This window comes from Cydia fagiglandana, chromosome 12 (assembly GCF_963556715.1).
Source record: "Cydia fagiglandana chromosome 12, ilCydFagi1.1, whole genome shotgun sequence".
Lineage (NCBI taxonomy): Eukaryota > Metazoa > Arthropoda > Insecta > Lepidoptera > Tortricidae > Cydia > Cydia fagiglandana.
Genome location: NC_085943.1, coordinates 14,260,319 through 14,284,414, shown reverse-complemented (window position 1 = coordinate 14,284,414; position 24,096 = coordinate 14,260,319). Strand labels below are relative to the sequence as shown.

Below are 24,096 nucleotides of genomic sequence, written 5' to 3'. Positions count from 1 at the left end.
AAAAATATTATGTGCTTCAATTTTTGCTCAAAAGCTAAAAATATGAAAAATTGCTTCAAAAAGGCACAATTTTATTCTTGATCGAACTCATCGTTTACTTACTTTTTTTTGTTAAAACGTACAAAAAATTTAAATTAAAAGGTTAGGGGTTTCATAGGGTGTGCGCTCAGGGCCGTAACTAGGGTATAGGGGACAATTATGGGGCAATACCCTACCGAAATACCATCCATCGAGGCATCGACTTTGATAATATAAGGTATTGTGCCCTACCTACCTGTATGGCTGCCCTATCTTAAATTCAACTCTGGCTACGGCCCGTTTGCGCTGCGCGCTAATAACCTATAGTTATCGGGGGGCATGGCAGTGCCCCTGCCAAATCGAACATATCAAAGCATTTTTTTAACATTAAAGGCAATGAAGAACTGTTAAAAATAAAAATCAGTTGAAAAATAATATTTATTACATTAACCTTCATCAAACACTATCTTTTTACCCTGGAATGGTAAGATACCTGATTGTTTCTTTTTCGCCTCCCACGATGGATGCAATTTCTCTACTTTAGTTTCTACAGCATCATTATTTCTCCCTTTAAACTTATCATTTCTACCCTTAAAATCATTCCTGTCTTCGCCTGGTCTATCATTTCGTCCTTTACTCTGATTATTTCTACCAAATGGCTTGTCATTTTGATTTCTAAATTGATCTTTACCATTAAATCGTGAGTCATTTCTATTCTTCCCATCATTTCCTTTAACATAACTATCATCTTCATTAAACTTATTCCTAAAGTTATTTGGTCTATCTGAATTACTTTGTCTGAAATCTTGTCTAGGCTTGACTTTAGGAACATGTCCAAACATAGCCGCCCTTCTTTCTTTTCTATTGCCCTGTTTATGTATTTCTTTGACTTCATCAGGCAGTCTTGGTTCTGCTACCGACAGGTAGTTTTCGCCTGTAGATGTGATAAAGAATGGATCAACTATCTTTGTCTCTTTCACTTGAGACTCACTTGACTCTTTCTTAAACTTCCTTGACTGTAACTTGTCATTTAAATTTTTATTCTTATGTATATCTTTTGGTTTTGTTGGCTTTTTGATTTCTTGTTTTCTTCTATTTTTGCCTAATTGTTCAAAGGTCAAAGCAGGTGTTATACTTTCATTTTCTTTTATATTGAATTTAGCTGGACTAGGTTTTACAAACTTGCCAAGCATTTCTTCCTTTTTACTCTGTGGTTCATTATCATCTGACTCCTGGTCACTTTCCATTTTAGTTTCACTTTCTGCTTCACTTTCATTAGACTGATTTTCTTCATTAACATCTTCTTCATCCTCTTGATCATCTGAATTAGCTTCCTCGCCATGTGAAATATCTTCTTCATCATCCGATTGGCCTTCTTTATCAGAATTAGCATTTTCATCAAGTTCCATTTCTTCATTCTCAGATATTTCATCATCACTCTCTTTGAACTTTTTAGATGTGCTATTTGGAGCCTCTTTAACTTTACGTGTGCTTATGTCTTCAACATCCCAGTCTCCTTCCGCATTAACTACCTTTTGTTTCTTATCTAGAAAAAATATAAATACAATTTAAAGATACCAATATCTAATTAGATTAGGAAAAAATTCACATCACAACATCTTGTCTTGCTGCAACTCCAAATGTCAAATCTAGCTTGATGTATGCAGGCGCGGGATTTCTGACTAAAAAACGCGCTGGATTGTGTAATGTTAGAGTGTTAAAATGTCAACATAACAAGAATGAAGTTTTAATATTTGTAATTCCCCTATTCATCCCAATTGTGGTCAAAATTTAGACAATGTTACCAATGTGTATTAATATTAAAGGACCTGCCACCTACCAACCTACCTAAGTACCTACAACACCAACTTTGAACAAGATTCGTTTGAACTTGGAGTTTACTACACAATAGTATAGTATGAATTATCTCAGGTGATTATTTCGGGCTCGGACCCTAATCTGTTAAACAAAAGGTATTGTTTCCTTTATGCAGTGGTTATAATTCTTACTGCTAATAGCCCCGACGTAAGTAACGGGAACAAGCCCGTTTGAAAAGCCAATTTACCTTTCTAATTATATGGTTCAGATTCATGAAACAGCCCATTCGGAGATAACACGTTTTTGTTATCTCCAAAAACAAGACCACCCTGATTGTTCTCTGAACAAGCTATCATATGAATTTGAACCCTAATACTATCACGATAGTTGCTTTTTAAACGACGTGGTTGCTTTGGCACGTGCTGTAGACCGCTCTTAAAAGAAACAAAGGCTTTTGTTTAACGGATTAGCACCCAAACTCGAAAAAATCACCTGAGATAATTCATACTATAACAATTGAATGCTTTTTATATCATTGTGTTGCATGCAATATTGTTCTTATAATGCTTATTAAACAAAGAAATTGTTTTTTATAAAGACTTTGCAGACATTCACATTCGTGCATAACATCTAACACGGCTGTTGCTTTCAAAATATAAAAACAATACAAACCTCTCTTCATTTTCTTATCCAGCTTCGCCTCTCTTTTCAACTTCAACCGTTCCTGCCGAGACATCAATAGATCCTTGATAGGAATGCCAGAAAAGGTGTTTCTAATATGCTTGTACTTCTGCTGCAGACTTTTGTGAAGTAACAGCCGGGCGCATGCCTTGTCTTGGTCTACCATTGACTTGTTTAAATACTGTTGGAGCTCTCCAGTGTGAGTGACGGTAAACCTGGCTATGTCTCTGGGTTTGATTTTCTGAAATTAAATTTGCTATTCGTTAATAAAATAGCTAATAAATCTAGTTAATTAAGTTGCTGAACAGAACCAGCTTGATCAAGAATTTTATATAAATTCTTATAACATTGATATAGATATTCCAGATTGGTGGTTACCAAATGGCGGACCGCAGTCCCATTTTATTGTTTTGCTTATTTAATAAACTCAAGTAGAAATGGACAGTGATGGTCTATTTATTTTAAGTACCAGACCTCTGACAAAACGTTTTGTCGCATAAATAGTGTTTAGTTTTTAAGTTTACAAAATATATATGTATGTTAGTCTGTAAGGTATTTGTAATATGGGCCTTGTTGCCTGACTTAAATTTTAAATAAATAAATAAATAAAACGAATTGGTGATCCCTGAACTAGATGGTGCAGTAAGGGTGTCTCGGTAATGATATAGTGGATGCAACTCAAAAAGGTGATTGCACTCCCATACTAAATGAAAGCACTTATATGACCATGACTTGTCTTATATGCTGTAGCAGTAAAGGTGATATATGTAGTAACCTACCTTTATGATGAGAACCTCATTAACTGCTGATGCTGCTTGCCTTTTAAACTTCTCTTTAAGTTTTTCAGGGGCCTCTTTCCTAACCTCCTTTTTAGCCTTCCTTGTGAGCTTGTGTATAGTATGTATCTTGGCTTGATTCAAGTTTTTCTTCAACTGTATAACCTGTAATGATTATGACAGTATTTATGGTAAAAAATGTTATAGTACAGGCTTGAAGAAAGTGTTAGCAACCAATTATTCTAGTAAAAAAATCACAACGTCGTCTTTTTCACTGATAACAGCACTAAGCTAGGTATGCCTTAACTGTGGTTTTTGTGTCTTAAATACAATGAATAGAAACGTTGGAGGCAATTAATTGAGGACATAGAAGACTTACCTCATTGTTAAATGCTTGTTTCACTGCTCCGACTTCCATTTTAGCGTACAAATATGAAAATGTACAGGCGGGAGGTTATGATACGATAAGTTTGAAAATGGCGGTAGATATTTTTGCTACACTGAGTGAACTAATAACGAATGGTTTTATTGGTATACTTCCACTGAAGAATTAGAAATAACAAGTAATATTTCTTGAAGAATAATTCATAATTTACACGTAAAAACGACAATCAGCATGCTGTGCTGACCAAAGAGCATATAATCACTATGGTGCTGACATTGACAATGCTGACCTGACATATTGATGACAGTGACAGTTTAACTATTCAAGCAAAATTTTTTAAGGTTTGTAAAAAAAACAATGACAAATAATAGCAATCTAAAGTCTAAAACTTCATAATTTTTTAGCCTATTTACTTACAAATGATATCACTATATTATGATTTTTTTTATTTATAGCTGGTTTTTGTGTTTTCGTTTAAACGATTGAGTACGCTTGCGTACAAATGGCTCGAATGGCTCTATCAATACTTGCCATAGATATAAGAATATATACAGACGCCTTCCAAGCGAGCTGTCAGTGGGACCACTTTTTGTTTAGTGTACGATTAACAAAGCGACCCACTTTGCTGTAGCGATGTCGATAAAGTCATATCGATAAACTATCGACATTTCTTGCAATTTTAATTTTACTTCAAAGGTTTAACTATACCTAAAATGAACAAAAACGCTTTTATTCTTTATTGTGGTTATCAGATCACAATTTTATAGTCACGCCCCAGGAGAGAACCAAGGGAAAGTTCAGATATTTAATTAAAATACATAAATACCTACTAAAATGGGTGGTCCGCAATAATTGAAATATTTTATTACATCATAATATATTCATTATCCATTAGCATTTCAATTATGCTTATGTTTAACGAAGATATTGAAGCTTCAATTAATCGCTATTTCGTTCCGCTGTGTAGCGTTTATCGATATATAACATGATTAAAATCGACTTTTCACATCCCTAAAAGAGCACACATATACGTTTTTACGCACACATGCACAACCTGGGTCGCCTAAAAAGGGGCCACTTGGATTTGAAGTCCATCTTGTCAACAGTATGGTTGTCCTTTTTTGACAAACGGCATTTTTAAAAGAGCAAGGAGAGAGAAATGATACTAGTTGCTGCGCCGTGAAAGAGAACAGATAGAGTAGGGGGCTTGATACTTGCACAATTTCGTTCAATAACAAGAATTTCCTAATATAGTTTTAAAACATATTTTAATTATCATGTAAAAATATTACGAGAAATATATAAAATAAAAGAAAAGTTAACAAAACTAAATGAGCATATGAAACATATTTGTTTAAAGTGCCAATAAGCAGAAAGGTGTGCGCAAGTTGATCGGTTGCTAGTGACCGGTTTGTAATGATTTGATTTCTGAACGAACTGATATTTGACAAATTCTTTCGTCGGATCTGTCAGTCCGTGAAGTACGTAAATATTTTTTTGTGAAATTAAATTGTATTTTATTCGTTAAATCCTGTGATATTTCTCTTTTTGGAGACCAAAATCTAATAACTGCTTATTATGGTGATATAGTTCGTTTTATATTTTAGTGCTTATAGTTCACATTACTTGATTTTTCAGCATGGCTCCCCGGTTTGAAATCGCGGTTGGTCTGCGAAAAGGCCACAAAACCACTAAAATCTCCGCCGGCAGGAAAGGCATTACAGACAAAGCCATCAAAATCCGCCCAGCTAGGCTAAAGGGGGTAAGTTAGTAACTATTTCAGAATACTTATCCATTCAAGGTTATGTTTGTGTATCACAAAATTCACAAAGGAAACTAGCAAATATTAACCTCTCATTCTAGTTCATAGCGTCTTAGACCGAGTGATTCTTCGAAAACGAGGTAATTTTGACTAATATTTAAATGTTTCTAACATTTCAAATTTTAGAAATAATTACGCTCCTGCGATGCTTACCGTTGCTACAATAAAATTGCTTCTAGTTTAGTGAATATTAGTTCAAATTTATCCTCTTTTTGAGCCATTTTATACTTAAATATGCCCAAAATATAAATCCAGCCAAAAACATCCCACGTCAGTAAGCCAAATTTCAATAGTAATTTGTTTGTAAGTATTTGAGTACAAATACCAATATTACCAACCAATAAATAGTGTTTTTACATAAGAATTAGTCAATTTCATACTTGTATGATTGAAATTTTATTGATTATTACCTTGTTTGTGATTTCAGCTCCAGACCAAGCACTCAAAGTTCGTGCGTGACTTGGTTCGTGAGGTCGTCGGACACGCGCAGTATGAGAAGAGGGCTATGGAGTTGCTGAAGGTAAATATTTTTTAAATATCGGTCTTGATAGCTCAGGAGTCTAAACTTTTGATAAGAAAAGCCGTCGGCTACACAAATCATCCATTTTAGGAATCTGATATAGCTACAACTTTCGATTTGAATGGTCTGGAACTTCTCATTATTTTGGGTCAGGACTCTCAGGTGCCGCAATTTTATTGTATTTGTATGTATAAAAAACTGACCCTTGGGCTAGCAAAAACAATACACTCCTTTTTTTGGCAGTTGTGTAATTAAATATTGTTTTTATACATCAGATACTAAAATGAGCGTTTCATTGCCCAAATTAGTTTCAAATTAGCTTATTTTTGCATTTATTCCAAACTAGTTTCCTGGCTATTTTATATGGAAATATTTATTAAAACTTTATTGCACAAAATATATACAACAATGTACAAATTTATGTCAAATCAAAGTGAAATGTGTTCCACCCCCTGCTTTATAAAGGTTTTGTGTTAACACATTCACTGCCAGAAACACACTGTCTGTGGGCACTAGTAACTTTTGCTCAGATACCAGACAACCAACTAGGTGGAATGTTGCTATTTAGCCATGGCAGGTGCACATCGCCATGGATAGCAGGGTTGAAAACCACCAAAGGGGCATTCCACGAGACTGTCGCTTACGCTTTTGCCTTGTATGGCAGCTACCTCAATAAAATACGTGAATCTCGAGAATATACTGCCAATTTGTTAGCCAAATCATGAAATATTACCTGACCCAATATCGCTTACTCAGCATTTCCAGAAGTATTAGAAGAATTGCGTTATGTAAGCAGGAGTCGTGGAATGCCCCCAAATAAGTATCTGCAGTCATACACGCAAAGTGACGTCAAGTTGTATCAACCCTAATAATTACTCCGAGCAATGCTGAGCCAAATGGAGCCGAGAATGCCCGAAAGGATCAGTTTCCCCCCCCTGGTAAAATTGCGAGCGTCAGGATGGCGGGTGGGACCTCAAGGGATTTCAACGAAATATTTATAAGCATAATTGTACCTGCAGTGTATAACAGAAATCTAAAATGAGCTATTTAAAGAAAACCGGACAAGTGCGGGTCGGACTCGCCCACCGACGGTTCCGTACGTTTTAGGGTTCCGTACCCAAAGGGTAAAACGGGACCCTATTACTAAGACTTCGCTGTCCGTCCGTCTGTCTGTCACCAGGCTGTATCTCATGAACCGTGATAGCTAGACAGTTGAAATTTTCACAGATGATGTATTTCTGTTGCCGCTATAACAACAAATACTAAAAACAGAATAAAATAAAGATTTAAGTGGGGCTCCCATACAGCAAACGTGATTTTTGACCAAAGTTAAGCAACGTCGGGAGCGGTCAGTACTTGGATGGGTGACCGTTTGCTTTTTGCATTTTTTTCCGTTTTTTTTTTGCTTTATGGTACGGAACCCTTCGTGCGCGAGTCCGACTCGCACTTGCCCAGTTTTTCATCATCATCTCAGCCATAAGACGTCCACTGCTGAACATAGGCCTCCCCCTTTTTTGGGGGCCCACGTTTTTAGTATTTGTTGTTATAGTGACAACAGAAATACATCATCTGTGAAAATTTCAACTGTCTAGATATCAGGGTTCATGAGATACAGCCTGGTGTCAGACCAAAGAATATAATACTCACTAGGAGAAGAACGATAACTCCATACAAAAAAATGTCCCCAAACGTTTATACGTTTATACTAGTAGCGCCGCGTTGTGTACCAAGAACTAAAGTTGACAACCGGTTTAGCCTGGCGGGTATTGGTAGGTAGTAATTCTGTTGATAAACATATTTGTTATCTTCATATCACGAAATATATGAAATATGCAAATATTACCCCTTGTTTGTGGTATTATCACTTGATTTAAATAAAAGGCATATTTATGTTTATAACATTGTATAATTTTATTTATTAAAAATATGTTTTACATATAGAAATATACACTGAAAATTAAACCCTGACAACTTAATAACAAAATTGACATTAATAAAGCGCATTCACAAAGTTTCCAGTGTAATACAAATAACATTAGGCATGTCTACCTATTACACTTTACACACAGATACACTACACTTTACACACGGCATTTTACACAGATTTCCAACTTGTATTCATACATTTCTTCACGGTTAATTAATACGCTTTCCAGATGCATTATGACTCGGTTCCTTCTGAACCCACTAAAACTGTGAATTTCACTCTGGTTGCTTCAACAGCCGTTGCTCCGCATTTAGCACATTTTCTATGTGCATTGCTGTAATCCATGTAGGTACAGACTTACAGTCTTAACTAAGTGGTAGTACCGCTACGTTGTATTTATTATTTAAAGATTTAATGAATAAAATTTTCGTTATGATCTTTAACCACAGCAGTTGGACAGAGTCATTGACAAATATATTTTTTATTATGGTGGGTAGACGTACCTACCCTCCATATATTTTATGGACATTGATAAAGACAGTTGGAAGCAAATATTCCATTTTAAAACTAAATCGCGTATAATTAAGTTTTAAGCGTTTTAAGTCCCGTTTTATGATTAATAATGTATAAAATTCGTGATAATTTAAATCAGAGTTGGGAGCAATGTTGCTGTAGAAAAATGTTTTTATTTTTATTACTCGCAACTTTTTCTCGGAGGCCAACGCACACATAGAAGCTTCAGGCGCACTCATGCGCAATTGTTTGGGGACATAACTTTCTTAGGAAGTGAACAGGCCTTGTGTCAGACAGACAGTGGAGTCTTAGTAATAGGGTCCCGTTTTTATTCTTTAGGTACAGAACCCTAAAAAGGGGGCTCTTACGTAAAATATTGAGACGATGATTAGTGATCTCGCGCTCTTCGTAAACGCTTCCTTAATGCCAAGTGCGTAGCCAGCTGATGGGCTAGGGGGGCATACATTTAGTCAGAAGTTTTGTTTCTAGGGGGGGAAGGGGGCAGCATCCCCCCCGCCCTCAACCCCCTAGGCGACGCCCATGCTTAAAGGCCGAGCCACACCGGCTTGCGTGTGCGTGACGTGCGCGTGTGCGTGCGCTAAAATGTTGGAGCCGCACACGCACACGTCACGCAAGCGGTGTGCCATCTCTCATAAGGATCTGTATACTACAACGCCGCACGCGCACGTGCACGTCACGCACACGCAGCCGGTGTGCACAGGCCTTAATGCTGTCTCCGTTCTAAATCTTAACCCCCATCTTTCCAGGTGTCGAAGGACAAGCGCGCGCTCAAGTTCCTGAAGCGCCGCCTCGGCACCCACATCCGCGCCAAGAGGAAGCGTGAGGAGCTCAGCAACGTGCTCACGCAGATGAGGAAGGCCGCCGCGCAGGCGCACCACCACCACTAAACTAATAAAGCTTAATACTGTAGCTGCAGCGTTTTATTTGAATAAACAAAGAAAATAGTTATTTACGATACAAGTGCGGAAAGTAGCAAATTGGGAGTGTTTTAAATCGACACGAGTTGCGTATTACCCATTCGCACGATCGTACAAAGTTTTACAGTGCATACATATCGTCGGGTGACAAGCAAAAGTCACTAAGTACCACCACAAGTTCATAGCCATTAGTGAACCATATTAGTACTGAAAGAAGGTCGATATTTGGTTAATTTTTTTTTTTGTAATTTGTGACTTGCTTGTCACCTGACGATATGGCCCTTATTGATTACCACTGCTTAATAGTTATTTGTTTTACAAGGGGGGAAAGCTGTTTAACCGCTCGTGCTAATATTGATACCCGAGCAAGCGAAAGATTCCAGAATTGAACCACGAGCGTAGCTGTGAATAAAATGCAACTTTGCTATCAGTTTTTGAAGTGCAAAGTAAGCCTTTCCGAGCTGGTGTGGTGAAAAATACTTTTTTAAACCTTTATAATTATTAAAGGGTGTCAGAAATTACCTATGCAAAATTGAGCCCTATCACTGAAATTAAGTTCAAAATCAGGTGGGAAATATATTGTCTGCCTTATAAAGGCTTAATTAAGGCCCGGATACAAATCCTGTCAGCCAACTTTTTGTGCATCCAGGGTGTGTGGAGTGTGCCACTATAGACATCAAATTTAAATAAGTAACTGAAAATATGACTAAAGCTGACTCCCACTCTCACTGACTTTACTGTCAAGGAAGGCAGTTACGGAGAAAAATATCAATTATTTCTTTACTCCAGTGATAACGTTATATCCCTGCTTCTCAAGTTATCTAAACTCATTCTAGAAATAGCGCGAACTTATAATTAGAGAAAAACAAAACGTGTAAGTATTTTGAACCTTAACACCGTGTAATAAGGTCCTCTAAATTAAAGTAACTTAATTATAGCCGCATTGTGTTAATTATTCTAACGTTGTTTATGTAAATTCGCTTGACGTATTGCAGTAGGGGGCTGGTCTGGTTTAAAGGTTATCTAACTTATCTATGGACGTCAAGAACCTTGGTTTCGCTTATTAAGTTAGTAAAAATTAACTTTTCCATGATTCACATTAAAAGGCCGGGCAAACCAAAAAAATATGTCTGGACGAGAGAAGCAGCAAATCGGGCTGCTTGGAGGAGATTTGGAGAGGCGTATGCCCAACAGTGGGCGCATACTCGCTGAGGAAGAGGAGATGTCATAGCCCTTATGTCAGCGAATTAAGAACTATTTAGGGGTTGGTCTGTGGAACTATGGGACATGTTTTTGTGCTGTTTATTTACTTAGTACTTAATAAAAGTGTACGTCAGAATTTGTTTTCGTTACTTTATTATTATTTACGCAAAAGCCAAGGAGCGGTCGCGCGACAAACAATTTACATCATTTGACCCTCGCGGCCAAGTTTTCATATTGATATCGTTTAAGCGATTGTCGAGGTCGTGATGTAACGCGTTGCTTTAATAGATCACTGACGGAGGAAAATTTGGGCATTGTACTTGTACAGTCACCTGCAATATGTACTTAACAGAAAGAATAGACAAAGCAATTGGACTGATGGAATACCACCCTTTAGATAGATCAAATAGTAAAAGGAACTATGATATATGATGTGATGTCTAATGCTAATTACAGCAAGTAGTAATCTAAGTATATAGTAAACTTTTACATTTTTGATAAATAAATACTTAGATGCTATTTGTAAGCCTATTAAAGGTACCAAAAAAGCGCCTCTAAAGCGGTAAAAGCGTCTCTGGTTTAGTAACGTAACTACCAATTACGACTACTCATACTGTTTAATGTAACATCTTCGAAAAACTTTGTTTTGTTACTTAAACATTGTTTGATAAGTCTTCAATCTCCATGACAACAATAAAACGCAGACATTGATAAAGTATTTTTATTTTTTAATATCTTAAAATTACTTAGCGATTTGATGTTATAGTTCAAATATACATTAATATCCTATAAATTTAGAAAATCTCTCATCACAATTTAATACCCACTACACATTTATAGCCATTTCAAAGCCAATTAAATTAGTTATACCACTTTACGCTTCAGAACACTAACAAATAACAAGAATATAATTACATCCAATTTTAAAAGAAAATTTCCCCATCTATGAAGGAAACTAAATCACAAATTTAAGGCCAATTTATACATATCCATTTTGACTTTGATATATCTTAACAATGTTTTAGACAAAATATAAGATAACAAATAAAAACTTGTAAAATTGTATGAAACAGCTTATAAAAATGTGTAACTACGCTATTATAAACTAGATTGTCTTTAAACATTAACTACCCAATATAAAAACAATGAATTATGTTATGTTGAATACTTTTATGAATGTAAATGCAGGTATAGGCTTCTCAAAGTGCTGAAAGTTAAAACCTATGATGGCTAGGCCAAATAGATGGCATTTTATGATGTATAATAAAAAAATATTACCATGCTCGATCTTTAAGTTTAACCGGTAATCACAAAGTTATACTTTGAAGAAAATGTTTTTAAATGCATAACAAAATGAATAAAAACACATTTTAAAAGAATATAAACAAATCACTGAGCTAGTTCACAATAAACAGTATACTATTGCCTACACTGTTAACTGTACATTGGTGGACCTTATGTATTTTGTAATTAGTCAACTGATGTACAGTTAGGAATGTTGCTACTGTTGCTGTTGTTTGTACCAGAGTAACAAAACTGGAAGGACCCTATTTAAACTTAGTGAGATTACAGCTAAACACTAAATGACCTCAAACATTGACCTTTGACCTCCGCAGTTAGTAAGATAACCGCACATTTCCATATAACAAACGTCTAGTGTGACAACAAATCTTACATCAGCCATATCCATGAAAATATGCTACCAACTGAGGCTATCAAAGGTATAACTATCACGAGATAAACAGTATATATGTAAGCATTACATATTATATTTTAAAACATGTTGGAGGTCCTTAAAACTAAAACAAAAGCAAATTAATCTAATATGGAACATTTGAGAATAGGTACGACACTGATTCCCCGTTGTGTGTACGCCGGACCGCTTCCGCCAGCATCATGGACACATCAATGCACTGGATCTTGGGACAGTCCTGCATATGCCGGTCCTGAGGGATCGTGTTAGTGACAACCACAGCCTCTAAACAGGCATTGTTGATCCTTGAGATAGCAGGGCCGGAGAAGATACCATGAGTAAGTATGGCATAAACTTTTATAGCGCCTGCTTCTATCAGTTTTTCAGCAGCGTGGCAGACAGTTCCACAAGTGTCAGCCATGTCGTCGACCAGGATGGCTGTGCGGTCCTTAACGTCACCAACAAGCACCATGGAAGCCACTTCATTAGCCTTCTTCCTCTCTTTGTGGATCAAAGCGAACTCAACATTGAGGCGATCAGCAATCGAAGTGACCCTCTTAGCACCACCAGCATCAGGTGACACCACAATACTGGTCTTCCAGTCAGGAATGTTTTCTTTTATCCACTTCAAAACAGCTGGCTCAGCAAAGAGGTTATCTACAGGTATGTCAAAGAATCCCTGAATTTGAGACGCGTGAAGGTCCATGGTGATTATGTGGTCGGCGCCCGACACGGACAGGATGTTGGCGACGAGCTTGGCAGTGATCGGCGCTCGGCTTTTGTCTTTCTTGTCTTGTCGCGCGTACGGGAAGCACGGGATGACGGCAGTTACGCGCGACGCCGAAGCTATTTTGCACGCATTGATCATAATTAGGAGTTCCATTAGATTGTCATTGATCTCTCCGCTGCCGCTCTGCACGATATAAACATCTTCGCCGCGCACCGACTCTCCGATCTCCACACATGTTTCCATGTTGCTAAATTTCTTGGTTACCACTTTTCCCAGGTCGATTCCCAGTCGATCGACGATCTTCTGCGCCAGATCAGGGTGCGAGCTCCCGCTGAACACTTTGATGTTCGGCATTCTTGTGGTTAATGGCAAAACAAGGTTGTCTAACTTGTTAACTAATTGTTCTTGCGATGCAGTTGATGGCATCAGCTCGGGACAGAAATGACCCGTCGACCGTCACCCGCGATATGCGTAATGCGAATAACAAGTCGAACTATATATGACCGACTAATTAATGATAAGAGAAGTTTGTGGCAACGTGGGGACTTGCCACTTCGTCCCGTAAATACACCGCACCGCACGCACCCGCGCTAGCCTAGCTCGTTTTTTCACAAGTTTTTTTTTATTAACTTGACAGACAAAAAGTGGTGTGACCAAGTTATCCCGGAAGTTAGTAGTTTTTTAATAAATTATGACAATTTTATAGTCTGTCAAGCCATTTCCATCAGTAAAAAAAGGGGCAAATAAAAAAATGTAGGCGCGTAATGTTATGCTCCTATAGAAAATTTGAATAGACTACTGACAAAGCAGATAAAGTTTTATGACAGACTATATTCAGTAATATTATTGTAGTATTCTTTATTTCTTTTTCGCTTGCCTTATGCCGGCTACATACGTAACGATAAATCGTTGCGATAAAACTGTGCAGTCCGACTGTGCAGATAAATCGAACCGTGTGTATGACAAATCGTTACGATAATCGACAACGATTTGTCATACATTTGGCTACGTATGTAGCCGGCATTACTAGAGTCAGACCACGAAAAGTGACCGTAGTTATGCAGAAAACGACCAACTCATTTTTTTTATCAATGCAGAAAGCGACCAAAGCTATTGAGTTAGGGTGTAAGTCACTTTGACAAAAATAAAAAGTTGGTCGCTTTCTACAGAACTACGGTCAAGTTTGCAACGATTTTTATAGCACACGCAGTGCAAGTGTTATTTTAAGCGTCAAACTTCTATGAAATTATGACCTATTATTAATCAAGGCAGGATGATTTTTCGAACAATCTGATTAAATAGTGCGTTGTTTTTTTTTGCATTTTTTTACATGTTATTTATAGGCTTATTGCACACGGCGCACGTACATGATAATAGTGACAGTGACACTGACAGTAGCATCTGGTTATTTAATTTACGTTGTTTGTTCCATGTTTACTTTAGAATAATCGAAAAATATTGTATTTACTGTATTTTCCTAACATAAATTCAGTATATCCCATCACAGATGAAGTACATACTAGTGTTCCCAGTATGGAAAACTGAAGAATAAATAAATAAGCTACACACGTCCTTTCAGCTCCATATTTTATGAATTGTCTTATTTTAACAGTACAAAAATGAGCAGGCAGAGCGATCAAGTGAGTAAAGCTGCAGACGACTCCATCACAGACGTGCGGTACAACTTCTGCAAGGACTGGGTTGAGAAGCAGAACAGCGAAGAACCGAAAAAGTTGTCGCAGCAAAATAAGAATGATATTCAGTTTATTATCCAGAACAATGCTGTTAGGAAGAAGTTTCTGCTGTCCGCCGCTGAGGATGACGCGACCGTGCCGAATGGCGTAGGGGAACCTTCAGTGGAGCCTAAGGCTGTGGTATGATCATTGACTTATAATCATTCTTCGGGCATAAAAATGGTGTCAGTTCAGTGGTGTCATTTTGGGTGTCACACACAAATTTGCAGTAGTTGCGTTGCGACCAATCGCACGCGTGATGCAAACTCATCAACCACCCGCATTGTAGCATTCCACCCAGACATACCAAATGAGAATGGTCTATTACTTTTGAAATCATTGATTTTTATTAATTGCATGCAGTTTCCAAAACTGCAATTGTCTCCTCTATTCTTGCCCCAATGTCTGTCTCTACTTCTATAAATGTGTATTTCTAGCGCTTGGATGTCTTCCTTTACTCAATTTCATCTTATAGTTTAAGTTGATTCAGGTCCATTGCAACAAAAATATTAACTTTAATCTATAGTTAGTTTTTTTTAGCATTAGAATGAATTCCACAGAAGCAAGCGTGCAGTTTTTATCAGGCTCTTTAATTGTTAATAATTATTGAATTATCTAATGTGGCATGGTCAATACATATAATTTACTTCAAATTATTACCGCTATAAGTCGACACTTATTGAAAATATTTGCCAATAACTATAAATAAGCTTTGCAAGTTCACAGTCACATGAAGTCATGACCCTGCAAATGTGCTTAATTAAGAGTGGTGGTGTTTTAAGCTGTCTTTGTAAGGTAAAAATGTAGAATCATTTAATTTTAAATCAGCTACTGGACGGATACTCTTCACTAAGGTGGTAGGTTGTAAGGTAGGTAAGGTAAGGGGGTAAGGTAAGGTAAGGTAAGGTATTAGCATAGCGATCATATGGAACCCACATGAAACCAAATATATAATGTTAATTGAAAAGATACAGAACAAATTCCTTAGGCATCTGTACTTAAAAAACTATGGTATATATCCATTTTACCCGTTGATGTACCCGACACTTTTTGTCATTGGTATGGTTGGATACATTAAGTTAGAAGTCAGAAGAAAATTAGCACTGGCCACATACGCTTTTAAGGTGTTGAGGGGTAAGATACATAACCCCACAGTGCTGGGCTCACTGGGACTATTGGTGCCTCAAGGACCTCGACGGCGTGCGCCACGCCTGCTTGCTCGCCCGACCGCGCGTACCAACTTACTGGCCAATTCACCTACTGTCAGGGCGATATTAATATTGAATGAAGTATCTACTAAAGTAGACTTATTTAACTGCACCTTGACTGAGTTCACAGAAGCTACAAGCCGCCAACTATGTTATTTGTGATATTGTAAATTTTTTTATGTGTTACATATAATATTGACAATACAGTGCCGAAAACATTATATAGTTTGTTTTTTTTTAGCATTAGAAAGAACTTCAGAAGTAAGCTTGTGGTTCCAAATCGTCGGATTTGGGAAGTGAAGAGTATCCGTCCAGTAGCTGATTTAAAATTAAATGATTCTACATTTTTACCTTACAAAGACAGCTTAAAACACCACCACTCTTAATTAAGCACATTTGCAAGGTCATGACTTCATGTGACTGTGAACTTGCAAAGCTTATTTATAGTTATTGGCAAATATTTTCAATCTACACAACCATAACATAGTTGCCAACAGATATTGCGTTGGCAGTAGCAAGTAAAATGACCTTAATTTCCTTATATTCTTACAGGAATTACAAAAACTGCGAAGCAAAGATGTGCGCATGGAATGTGGATGGTTGTCATGCAATCTTGTCACTGAGGACTACCGAGAGTTCCAAGACCATTGCCGTAACCACATTTCAGACTTGCAAGTTACTGAGGAGGATGGTAAAAGTATGTTATTTCAATATTTTTTTTAGACATATATTAGAAAAAGTATCTCATGAACTGTGATAGTGAGGCAGTTGAAATTTTATTATTATTACAAATAAGCAGGCAGGCAGTTGAAATAACTGATAATGCCTGTATCTAGAGCCATCAACCGAGTTTTCAGTGTTGAGTAGAGTTTGCATTGTGCTTGTCTAGTTTATTCTTAAACAACAAATACTAAAAAGTACGGAACCCTCGGTGGGCGACTCCGACTCGCACTTAGTTTATGAATGACTCATATAAATTTAAAACATCTACAATAACTAGATTCTAAAAAAGCTAATCACATTATACTAGATGCAGCATAATGCTTTAGTAAGTAGTGATATTCAGAGCATTTTACAAGTAAAATTGCACCTATCTGTGATGACGTCACACTCTTTTTAAAGCTCACTCACTCTTTATAATGCAATGCCTATTTTTTCTGTGTACAACCTGCGTTTAAAATTTCAGTAACCTACTCCTGCCTATGGGACTCCTGCAAGCACAGCAACTCCGACTTCGACGAGCTGTGTCGCCACATGAACTACCACGCCTACCACGCCCGCCTGCTTGGCATCGGCTTCAACGCCCAAGCCACGCTGAAGCTGACCTGCTGCAAGAAGGATTCCAGCTTGAGAAACAAGCTGCCGCTGTTGAAGGAGGATTTTTGTTGTCTGTGGGTCGGGTGTGGGGACAAGTTTAAGTCTATGCAGGTGAACCAAATTCAGAATAGTTCTTCTTAATTTATTAAGTCTTTTGCGATATCTTCATGTATTTAACTTCTCGTCTCATGAAATATAGGTATCGGTAGGGTAGGAGAGTTGAGGTGAATGATTACATATACAGCTCCACAGAGTACTATAACTAATCGCAAAAACGGTATTGAATGAATGAATGTGACTTTAGCGCAAAATATTAGGCTAAAAAAACCACGTAGAAACGATTTGGTCCATCTGGCAGTTGACGCTCGAGATCTCGAAACATCCAACCTCGACTTAGATTTTTCTCTTACTTAGATCTTTTGGATCAAGATTGCCCTATTCATGATACGAGTAGGGTTAAGGCGGGAACAGTGACACAACGCGTAGCATAGCAAAGTCTAGCATCCTTACAGTGTTAGAATAACATGGACGTAGGCAGGTACAGGCATTGGGGGGGCAGCTGCTCCCTCCTGGAGCTCAAATTTTACATACAATGCATGCCCCTCTGCGGCCTCTTTCGGCTTAGGCTTAGGTGTTAGCAGGGAAGCAATAGTTTCTCTCATGTTGGAATCAGGTTGAGTGAGCCACTGTACCCGGCTATTTTTTTTCCACTGTTCCTTTCTTGACCCTACTTAGGTATTGTAGGTACGATTATTTGTTTTTTTTTTTTAATAAAATATAGCTAAACGTTCCAGGCATTCCTGAACCACGTGTCGCTGCACACACATTACTCGGCGCGCCACACGTGCTCGTGGGCGGGCTGCGGCGCCTCGTTCCCGCGCGCCGCCGTGCTCGCCACGCACGTGCGCTCACACACAGGTGAGGCCTTAAACTATACCCAAACGTTCCAGGCATTCCTGAACCACGTGTCGCTGCACACACATTACTCGGCGCGCCACACGTGCTCGTGGGCGGGCTGCGGCGCCTCGTTCCCGCGCGCCGCCGTGCTCGCCACGCACGTGCGCTCACACACAGGTGAGGCCTTAAACTATACCCAAACGTTCCAGGCATTCCTGAACCACGTGTCGCTGCACACACATTACTCGGCGGCAAATCTTGTCAGAAGAAAAAAGCGCGAAATTCAAATTTTCTATGGGGCGATTACCTTTCGCGCCTTCATTTTTTAAATTTGCCGCCTTTTTCTACTGACAAGATTTACTTGACCAAGTGTATGACTATTTTAGCAACGAAAACTGGTACTACATTACATAGACATATATTATACTCAACTTTGTCAGTAGAAAAAGACGCGAATTTCTAATTTTGCTGCTGCTGTAAATGTAAGTTGGTAATTTAAAAAAAACTATAAAAAGTCAACTCTTCCCCCTAGATCTTAAATTTTCCGCCATTTTCTACAGACATAGTGGGTGTGCCATAGTATATGTTACGTTAATTTTCATGCCGAGTTTCATGTCCTCCGGCTGGGACCACAATCCATTTTGTAGTAGAAGTAATACATTTAACACATTCAACACCAAGAACCCGACTGTCGGGTACACTGTTCGTAGCGACTACGCGCTACATACGGCGAAACCGTGGCTACGCGCTACGAGCGTAACCCGTAGCACTTAGTGGTAATGAATGTGTTAATGAACTTTTTATAGGTAGGTACTTGTATTTTTTAGTACAACAAATTAAATGCGACTTGTACACACAACACGCTATAGCCGTGATCGTCCAAGAAGGACGTTGATGGATAAAAGTGTTGCCAGTAACTTTTTGGCCATAGACAAAATTATCTTTTTTTTTAACACGTCATTTTAAAACAAAAACGTAATTTCGATCGTATGGATCGGCTTTTTCGGTAACTCGTAATGAAAGAAATCTTTATATTTAGGTGTACTAAAAATCTATATTAATAAAACACTATCTTTACAGGCGAGCGCCTGCTAGCCTGCTACCACTGCGGGCGGCACTTCGCGACCAACAGGAAGATTGTGGACCATCGCACGAGGCAGGTCGGTCATCGCTCAAAGCTAATCCGATAGCTCTAAATGTAGAACACGGAGGCACTATTATACAAAACGTATAGTGCCAATTTCTTAGGCGTATCCAAAGAATATAATACTCACTAGGAGAAGAACGATAACTCCATACAAAAAAATGTCCCCAAACGTTTATACGTTTATACTAGTAGCGCCTTCGTTGTGTACCAAACACTAAAGTTGACAACCGGATTAGCCTGGCGGGTATTGGTATTGGTATAGGTAGGTATATAGTAAATCTGTTAATAAACATATTTGTTATCTTCATATCACGAAATATATGAAAGATGCAAATAAACCCTTGTTTGTAGTATTATCAAAATTGATTTAAATAAAAGGCATGTTTATGTTTATAACATTATAGTATTTATTAAAAAATGTTTTACATATAGAAATATACACTGAAAACTGGCAACTTAATGAAAAAATAGACATTAATAAAGCGCTTTCACAAAGTTTTCAGTATTATATAAATAACATTAGGCATGCCTACCTATTACACTTTACACACAGATACACTACACTTTACACACTGCATTTTACACAGATTTCCAACTTGTATTCATACATTTCTTCACGGTTAATTAATACGCTTTCCAGATGCGTTATGAGTGTTATGACTCGGTTCTTTCTGAACCCACTAAAGCTGTAAATTTCACTCTGGCTGTTTCAACAGCCGTTGCTCCGCATTTAGCACATTTTCTATGTGCATTGCTGTAATCCATGTAGGTACAGACTTACAGTTTTAAGTGGTAGTACCGCTACGTTGTATTTATTATTTAAAGATATAAATAAAATTTTCGTTATGATCTTTAACCACAGCAGTTGGACAGAGTCATTGAAAAATATATTTTTTTATTATGGTGGGTAGACGTACCTACCCTCCATATATTTTATGAAAACTGATAAAGACAGTTGGAAGCAAATATTCATTATAAAACTTAATCGCGTGTAATTAAATTTTAAGTTCTGTTTTATGATTAATAATGTATAAAATTCGTGATAATCTAAATCAGAGTTGGGAGCAATGTTGCTGTAGAAAAATGTTCTTATTTTTATTACTCGCAACTTTTTCTCGGAGGCCAACGCACACATAGAAGCTTCAGGCGCACACATGCGCAATTATTTGGGGACATAACTTTCTTAGGAAGTGAACAGGCCTTGGGCGTATCTGTAGACTCACACCTAAACTGGAAATCTCATAAGTATTGAAAATTTTTATAAAAGAATTTCCAGCGAGTGTTATGTTCTTTCCGTTTTATCTAGTACCTACTAAACCTACTTGCTCAGAAGACATAGTAATAAAGCCTATTATGGAAATGTTTAGCCTCTTTTAAAGTATGGTGTTATTTACTGGGGTAATTCTGTCGATGTTAAGAAAATTTTAGCTACAAAAGAAGTGTATACACATTATATACCACCTCTATAACAAAGAATCCATCAGAAATACTTTTAAATGTAACATTTTCCTTACCTTAACTGGCCTTTACATCCTTGAACTGTGTTTTGGGAAATAATTTATTTACAAACAAGATATATACAGTCAGTGGTATTACTAAAAGAAACTAGCTGTGGCTAGTAGTAATCTAAAATAGGCCCTTGAGGCATCGTACCAAGGATGCTGGCGGCATTTCCTCGCTCTCTCGCAATGCTGATACGTTGTGCGAGGTTGCCGCCAGCTCTTCGGTCACCAGTTACGTCAACGAAACGCCTCGCGATTTCCGCGAACAATTTAACGACTGTGTTTTTGTTTCAGAACGTGCACCCCTCAAGCGAGTACACGTGCAACGTGTGCAGCTTCTCGTACGCGACGGAGTACCTCTTACGCCAGCACGCGCGGCAGCACGTGTCGCAGCACGCGTGCACGCTGTGCGACATGTCGGCGCCCACGCTGGCCACGCTGGCGCAGCACGTGCGCTACCGCCACCTGCCCGACCACTGCCGCAGCCACGCCTGCCCGCACTGCACGCACAAGTAAGCCCTACCATCAGGTCAGATGGCAGGCGACTGCCATCTGACCTTCCAACCCAGAGAGAGGGTAAAATAGGCTGGCTTAGGCTAGGATAGGCTTATTGGGATTAGTCCGGTTTTCTCACGATGTTTTCCTTCACAGAAAAGGACTGGTGAATATCAAATGATATCACCAGCACTGAGAAAGGACATAGTGTAATTTTTGTCAGTCATCATCATCATCATCATTCCACGCAGACGAAGTCGCGGGCAGAAACTAGTATCTAATATTTCTGTATATTTTCCTCACTATCGAAGTGATAAGCAAAGTATATATATTCCTAACTCGAGCATAACGCCCATTTTATCCTCGACCTATATCGGTCCTCGCTTATGCTCGGTCCGATAAATTGCCTCGCATGGAATGGGTCACTTTATGCGATTGTTGTATAATCTACTATTTTCCACTCTAACATAATAAATTAATACTTATAAAGTTCAACATTTAACAATTAAAACAATTACATATTTATTGCATTAAAAGTGACATTAATATTTATAGGTTTTTTACAAAGAAAGTATTACGAACAACACCAATTAATATTTTCAGGGCAATAACAAAATCCGATCTCCGTAAGCACATAGAAACGCACACAAAGAAGAAACGCAAGAAAGAAGACGGCGACATTTCTGACGAGGAACGAGGAAAGAAGAAGAGGAAGAAATACGCGTGCCACATGTGCGAGAAGGACGGCAAGGTGTTCTCGAGAGGGAGTCGATTAACGGTTCATCTTGTGAAGGTGCATGGTGTGCAGTGGCCGTTCGGACATAGCAGGTTTAGGTGAGTGAGAGGGAAATAGGGTTTAACGCGTGTGCGAGAAAGAGGGAAGATGTTGTATTGTGGTAGTCGGTTGATGAGGCATTTGGTGAAGGCATTTTCTTTTCGGGCGTAGCAGGTTTAAGTGAGTGAGAGAGAAATACGTGTGCCTTATGTGCGAGAAGGACGTCAAAGTGTTCTCAAGAGGGAGTAGATTGACGACTCATCTTGTGAAGGTACACCATCAAAAACATAAATGTGAAATGAGAGCCAAGTTCAATATTAAGAATATGCGTCGTTGTTGACTTCGCCGTCAAAAGAATTGAGATCTATATGGGTGTCAAGTTCTAGTTCGCTTGTACTTGTACATACGTATTTAAAGTTCAGGATTTGACTTGGCTAACTGAGGGTCGCGACCACATGAGACATTCTGCACGATTTTCCGCCTTCCTGATAATAGCAATTTATCAAAGTCATTTTATTACCTATCTGCGAAAACTTTTCAAAAACCGGACAAGTGAGAGTCGGACTTGCCCACCGAGGGTTCCGTACTTTTTAGTATTTGTTGTTATAGCGGCAACAGAAATACATCATCTGTGAAAATTTCAACTGTCTAGGTCACGGTTCATGAGATACAGCCTGGTGACAGACAGACGGACAGACAGCGGAGTCTTAGTAATAGGGTCCCGTTTTTACCCTTTGGTAACTTTTGGAACCCTTAAAAATTAGTTTAAGGCACAGTATGTATAAGTTACTTTATGGTTTACGATAGGCGCTAGTGCTGCTCTCTGGCTGTAACACATTGCAGTAATACCCCCTATTGCTTGTTGATAAAAGCTTGTATCAATAAAAATTTTGACAAAAAACATTTTTTACAGATACCAAATAAGTGAAGACGGCATGTACCGCCTAACGACGACCCGGTACGAGATCTTAGAGGTCTCTAAACAAATCGTCGATGGTTACAGCGGCCCCAAAGACTCCCTCTCAAACACATTCGAATTCAATCTAGAAGAGAAGGCCAAACCCACCCCCACCACGCCAACCTGCTTCGAAATCACGCTTAAGAACGATGATATGAAAAATGAACTTAAGAGCGATGAGAATACGGTCGAAATTACGATGTGCGATGTCGATGAGGAGGGTAATATCATTTGCTCGGAGGTTATTAAGTCTGATGTGTTGTTGAGTGATATTAAAATTGGGTGATATGGGGCGACACTCCTTTCGGGCATTCTCGGCTTCGTTCGGCTCAGAGCTTCGAGCAATTAGTTATTAAGGTTGACATAACTTGACGTCCCTTTGCATGCACAGATAAGATAATGATTTGAATTTTGGCAACCCTAAATAGTCGAAAGGGATAGTGCCATACATTAGAAAGGGACAGCATGATTTGTCCCTGAATCGCTTTTAAACTTCGGTTTTGTAGCGAGTGTCAATTCTGTACTGTAGTATCGGGATGCTCGATGGCAAGAGTACATCTAGTTGTAAACTGTTTATCCCCCAAGAGAGAGGGCGGGGGGGGGGGGGGGGCAGCGTTTAGTTACCACATGTACAGTCAAGGAATTTAAATTCCGACCCATTTCGTACTTTGTCACAGTGACAACCGTATGAGGTCTCTAGCGGCTTTCATATTGATTGTCACTGTGACAAAGTACGAAATGGGTCGGAATTTAAATTCCTTGACTGTACTATTATTTCTTCTGTGATAATATGTCATAGTGAATGTTGTGTGTCGAACGAGTGACAACCCTAGTGTACAAGACGTTCGAGTTAAGGTGCAGTAAGTTTGCATTCTTCTCTCACTCTCACTGAGCGTACGTGAGCGAGATGGAAGTGTTATACAATTTTTTGATTGAATTAATTATTGATAGGTGATAGGATTGGTTAATCTAATCGAGTGATACTCGTATTCGTTTTTAAACTAAGTATTGTGATATTTGTTTTAAATCGATTATAATCG

At 38.3% G+C, this 24,096-nt stretch overlaps 4 protein-coding genes across 4 annotated transcripts; 2 read left to right on the top strand and 2 right to left on the bottom strand.

The window, feature by feature from the left end:
- Positions 1 to 458: 458 nt before the first annotated feature.
- On the bottom strand, positions 459 to 3,897 carry LOC134669606 (uncharacterized). The gene is made up of 4 exons (XM_063527255.1): positions 3,673 to 3,897; positions 3,297 to 3,458; positions 2,509 to 2,758; positions 459 to 1,564 (listed from the first exon to the last, which is right to left on the bottom strand). The coding sequence occupies exons 1-4, from the start codon at positions 3,709 to 3,711 to the stop codon at positions 465 to 467; spliced, it is 1,551 nt and encodes a 516-aa protein (XP_063383325.1). The 5' UTR covers positions 3,712 to 3,897; the 3' UTR covers positions 459 to 464.
- A 1,361-nt stretch (positions 3,898 to 5,258) lies between these two features.
- LOC134669658 (large ribosomal subunit protein eL36) lies at positions 5,259 to 9,390 on the top strand. Its single transcript, XM_063527335.1, has 3 exons — positions 5,259 to 5,440; positions 5,928 to 6,020; positions 9,228 to 9,390. Exons 1-3 carry the CDS (start codon positions 5,318 to 5,320, stop codon positions 9,366 to 9,368), a joined length of 357 nt encoding a protein of 118 aa, XP_063383405.1. The 5' UTR covers positions 5,259 to 5,317; the 3' UTR covers positions 9,369 to 9,390.
- A 1,918-nt stretch (positions 9,391 to 11,308) lies between these two features.
- LOC134669605 (ribose-phosphate pyrophosphokinase 2) lies at positions 11,309 to 13,648 on the bottom strand. The gene is made up of 2 exons (XM_063527254.1): positions 12,125 to 13,648; positions 11,309 to 12,020 (listed from the first exon to the last, which is right to left on the bottom strand). Exon 1 carries the CDS (start codon positions 13,448 to 13,450, stop codon positions 12,422 to 12,424), a length of 1,029 nt encoding a protein of 342 aa, XP_063383324.1. The 5' UTR covers positions 13,451 to 13,648; the 3' UTR covers positions 11,309 to 12,020; positions 12,125 to 12,421.
- A 784-nt stretch (positions 13,649 to 14,432) lies between these two features.
- Positions 14,433 to 23,644, top strand: LOC134669604 (histone H4 transcription factor). The gene is made up of 8 exons (XM_063527253.1): positions 14,433 to 14,898; positions 16,518 to 16,662; positions 17,152 to 17,393; positions 18,077 to 18,200; positions 19,260 to 19,339; positions 21,123 to 21,340; positions 21,927 to 22,157; positions 23,012 to 23,644. The coding sequence occupies exons 1-8, from the start codon at positions 14,644 to 14,646 to the stop codon at positions 23,340 to 23,342; spliced, it is 1,626 nt and encodes a 541-aa protein (XP_063383323.1). The 5' UTR covers positions 14,433 to 14,643; the 3' UTR covers positions 23,343 to 23,644.
- The last annotated feature ends 452 nt before the right edge of the window (positions 23,645 to 24,096 follow it).

Bases quoted from the DNA above. Each gene is read 5' to 3' on its own strand.
- LOC134669606 (XM_063527255.1), bottom strand. From the start codon at position 3,711: ATGGAAGTCGGAGCAGTGAAACAAGCATTTAACAATGAG. The intron at 2,759-3,296 runs GTAGGTTACTAC...ATTTAATTTCAG, and splicing joins ATGAGGTTCTCATCATAAAG to AAAATCAAACCCAGAGACAT. The intron at 1,565-2,508 runs GTTTGTATTGTT...TATTTTTTCTAG, and splicing joins GGATAAGAAAATGAAGAGAG to ATAAGAAACAAAAGGTAGTT.
- LOC134669658 (XM_063527335.1), top strand. From the start codon at position 5,318: ATGGCTCCCCGGTTTGAAATCGCGGTTGGTCTGCGAAAAGGCCACAAA. The intron at 5,441-5,927 runs GTAAGTTAGTAA...TTGTGATTTCAG, and splicing joins GCCCAGCTAGGCTAAAGGGG to CTCCAGACCAAGCACTCAAA. The intron at 6,021-9,227 runs GTAAATATTTTT...CCATCTTTCCAG, and splicing joins GGGCTATGGAGTTGCTGAAG to GTGTCGAAGGACAAGCGCGC.
- LOC134669605 (XM_063527254.1), bottom strand. From the start codon at position 13,450: ATGCCATCAACTGCATCGCAAGAACAATTAGTTAACAAGTTAGACAAC.
- LOC134669604 (XM_063527253.1), top strand. From the start codon at position 14,644: ATGAGCAGGCAGAGCGATCAAGTGAGTAAAGCTGCAGACGACTCCATC. The intron at 19,340-21,122 runs GTCGGTCATCGC...TTTTTGTTTCAG, and splicing joins TGGACCATCGCACGAGGCAG to AACGTGCACCCCTCAAGCGA. The intron at 21,341-21,926 runs GTAAGCCCTACC...TAATATTTTCAG, and splicing joins TGCCCGCACTGCACGCACAA to GGCAATAACAAAATCCGATC.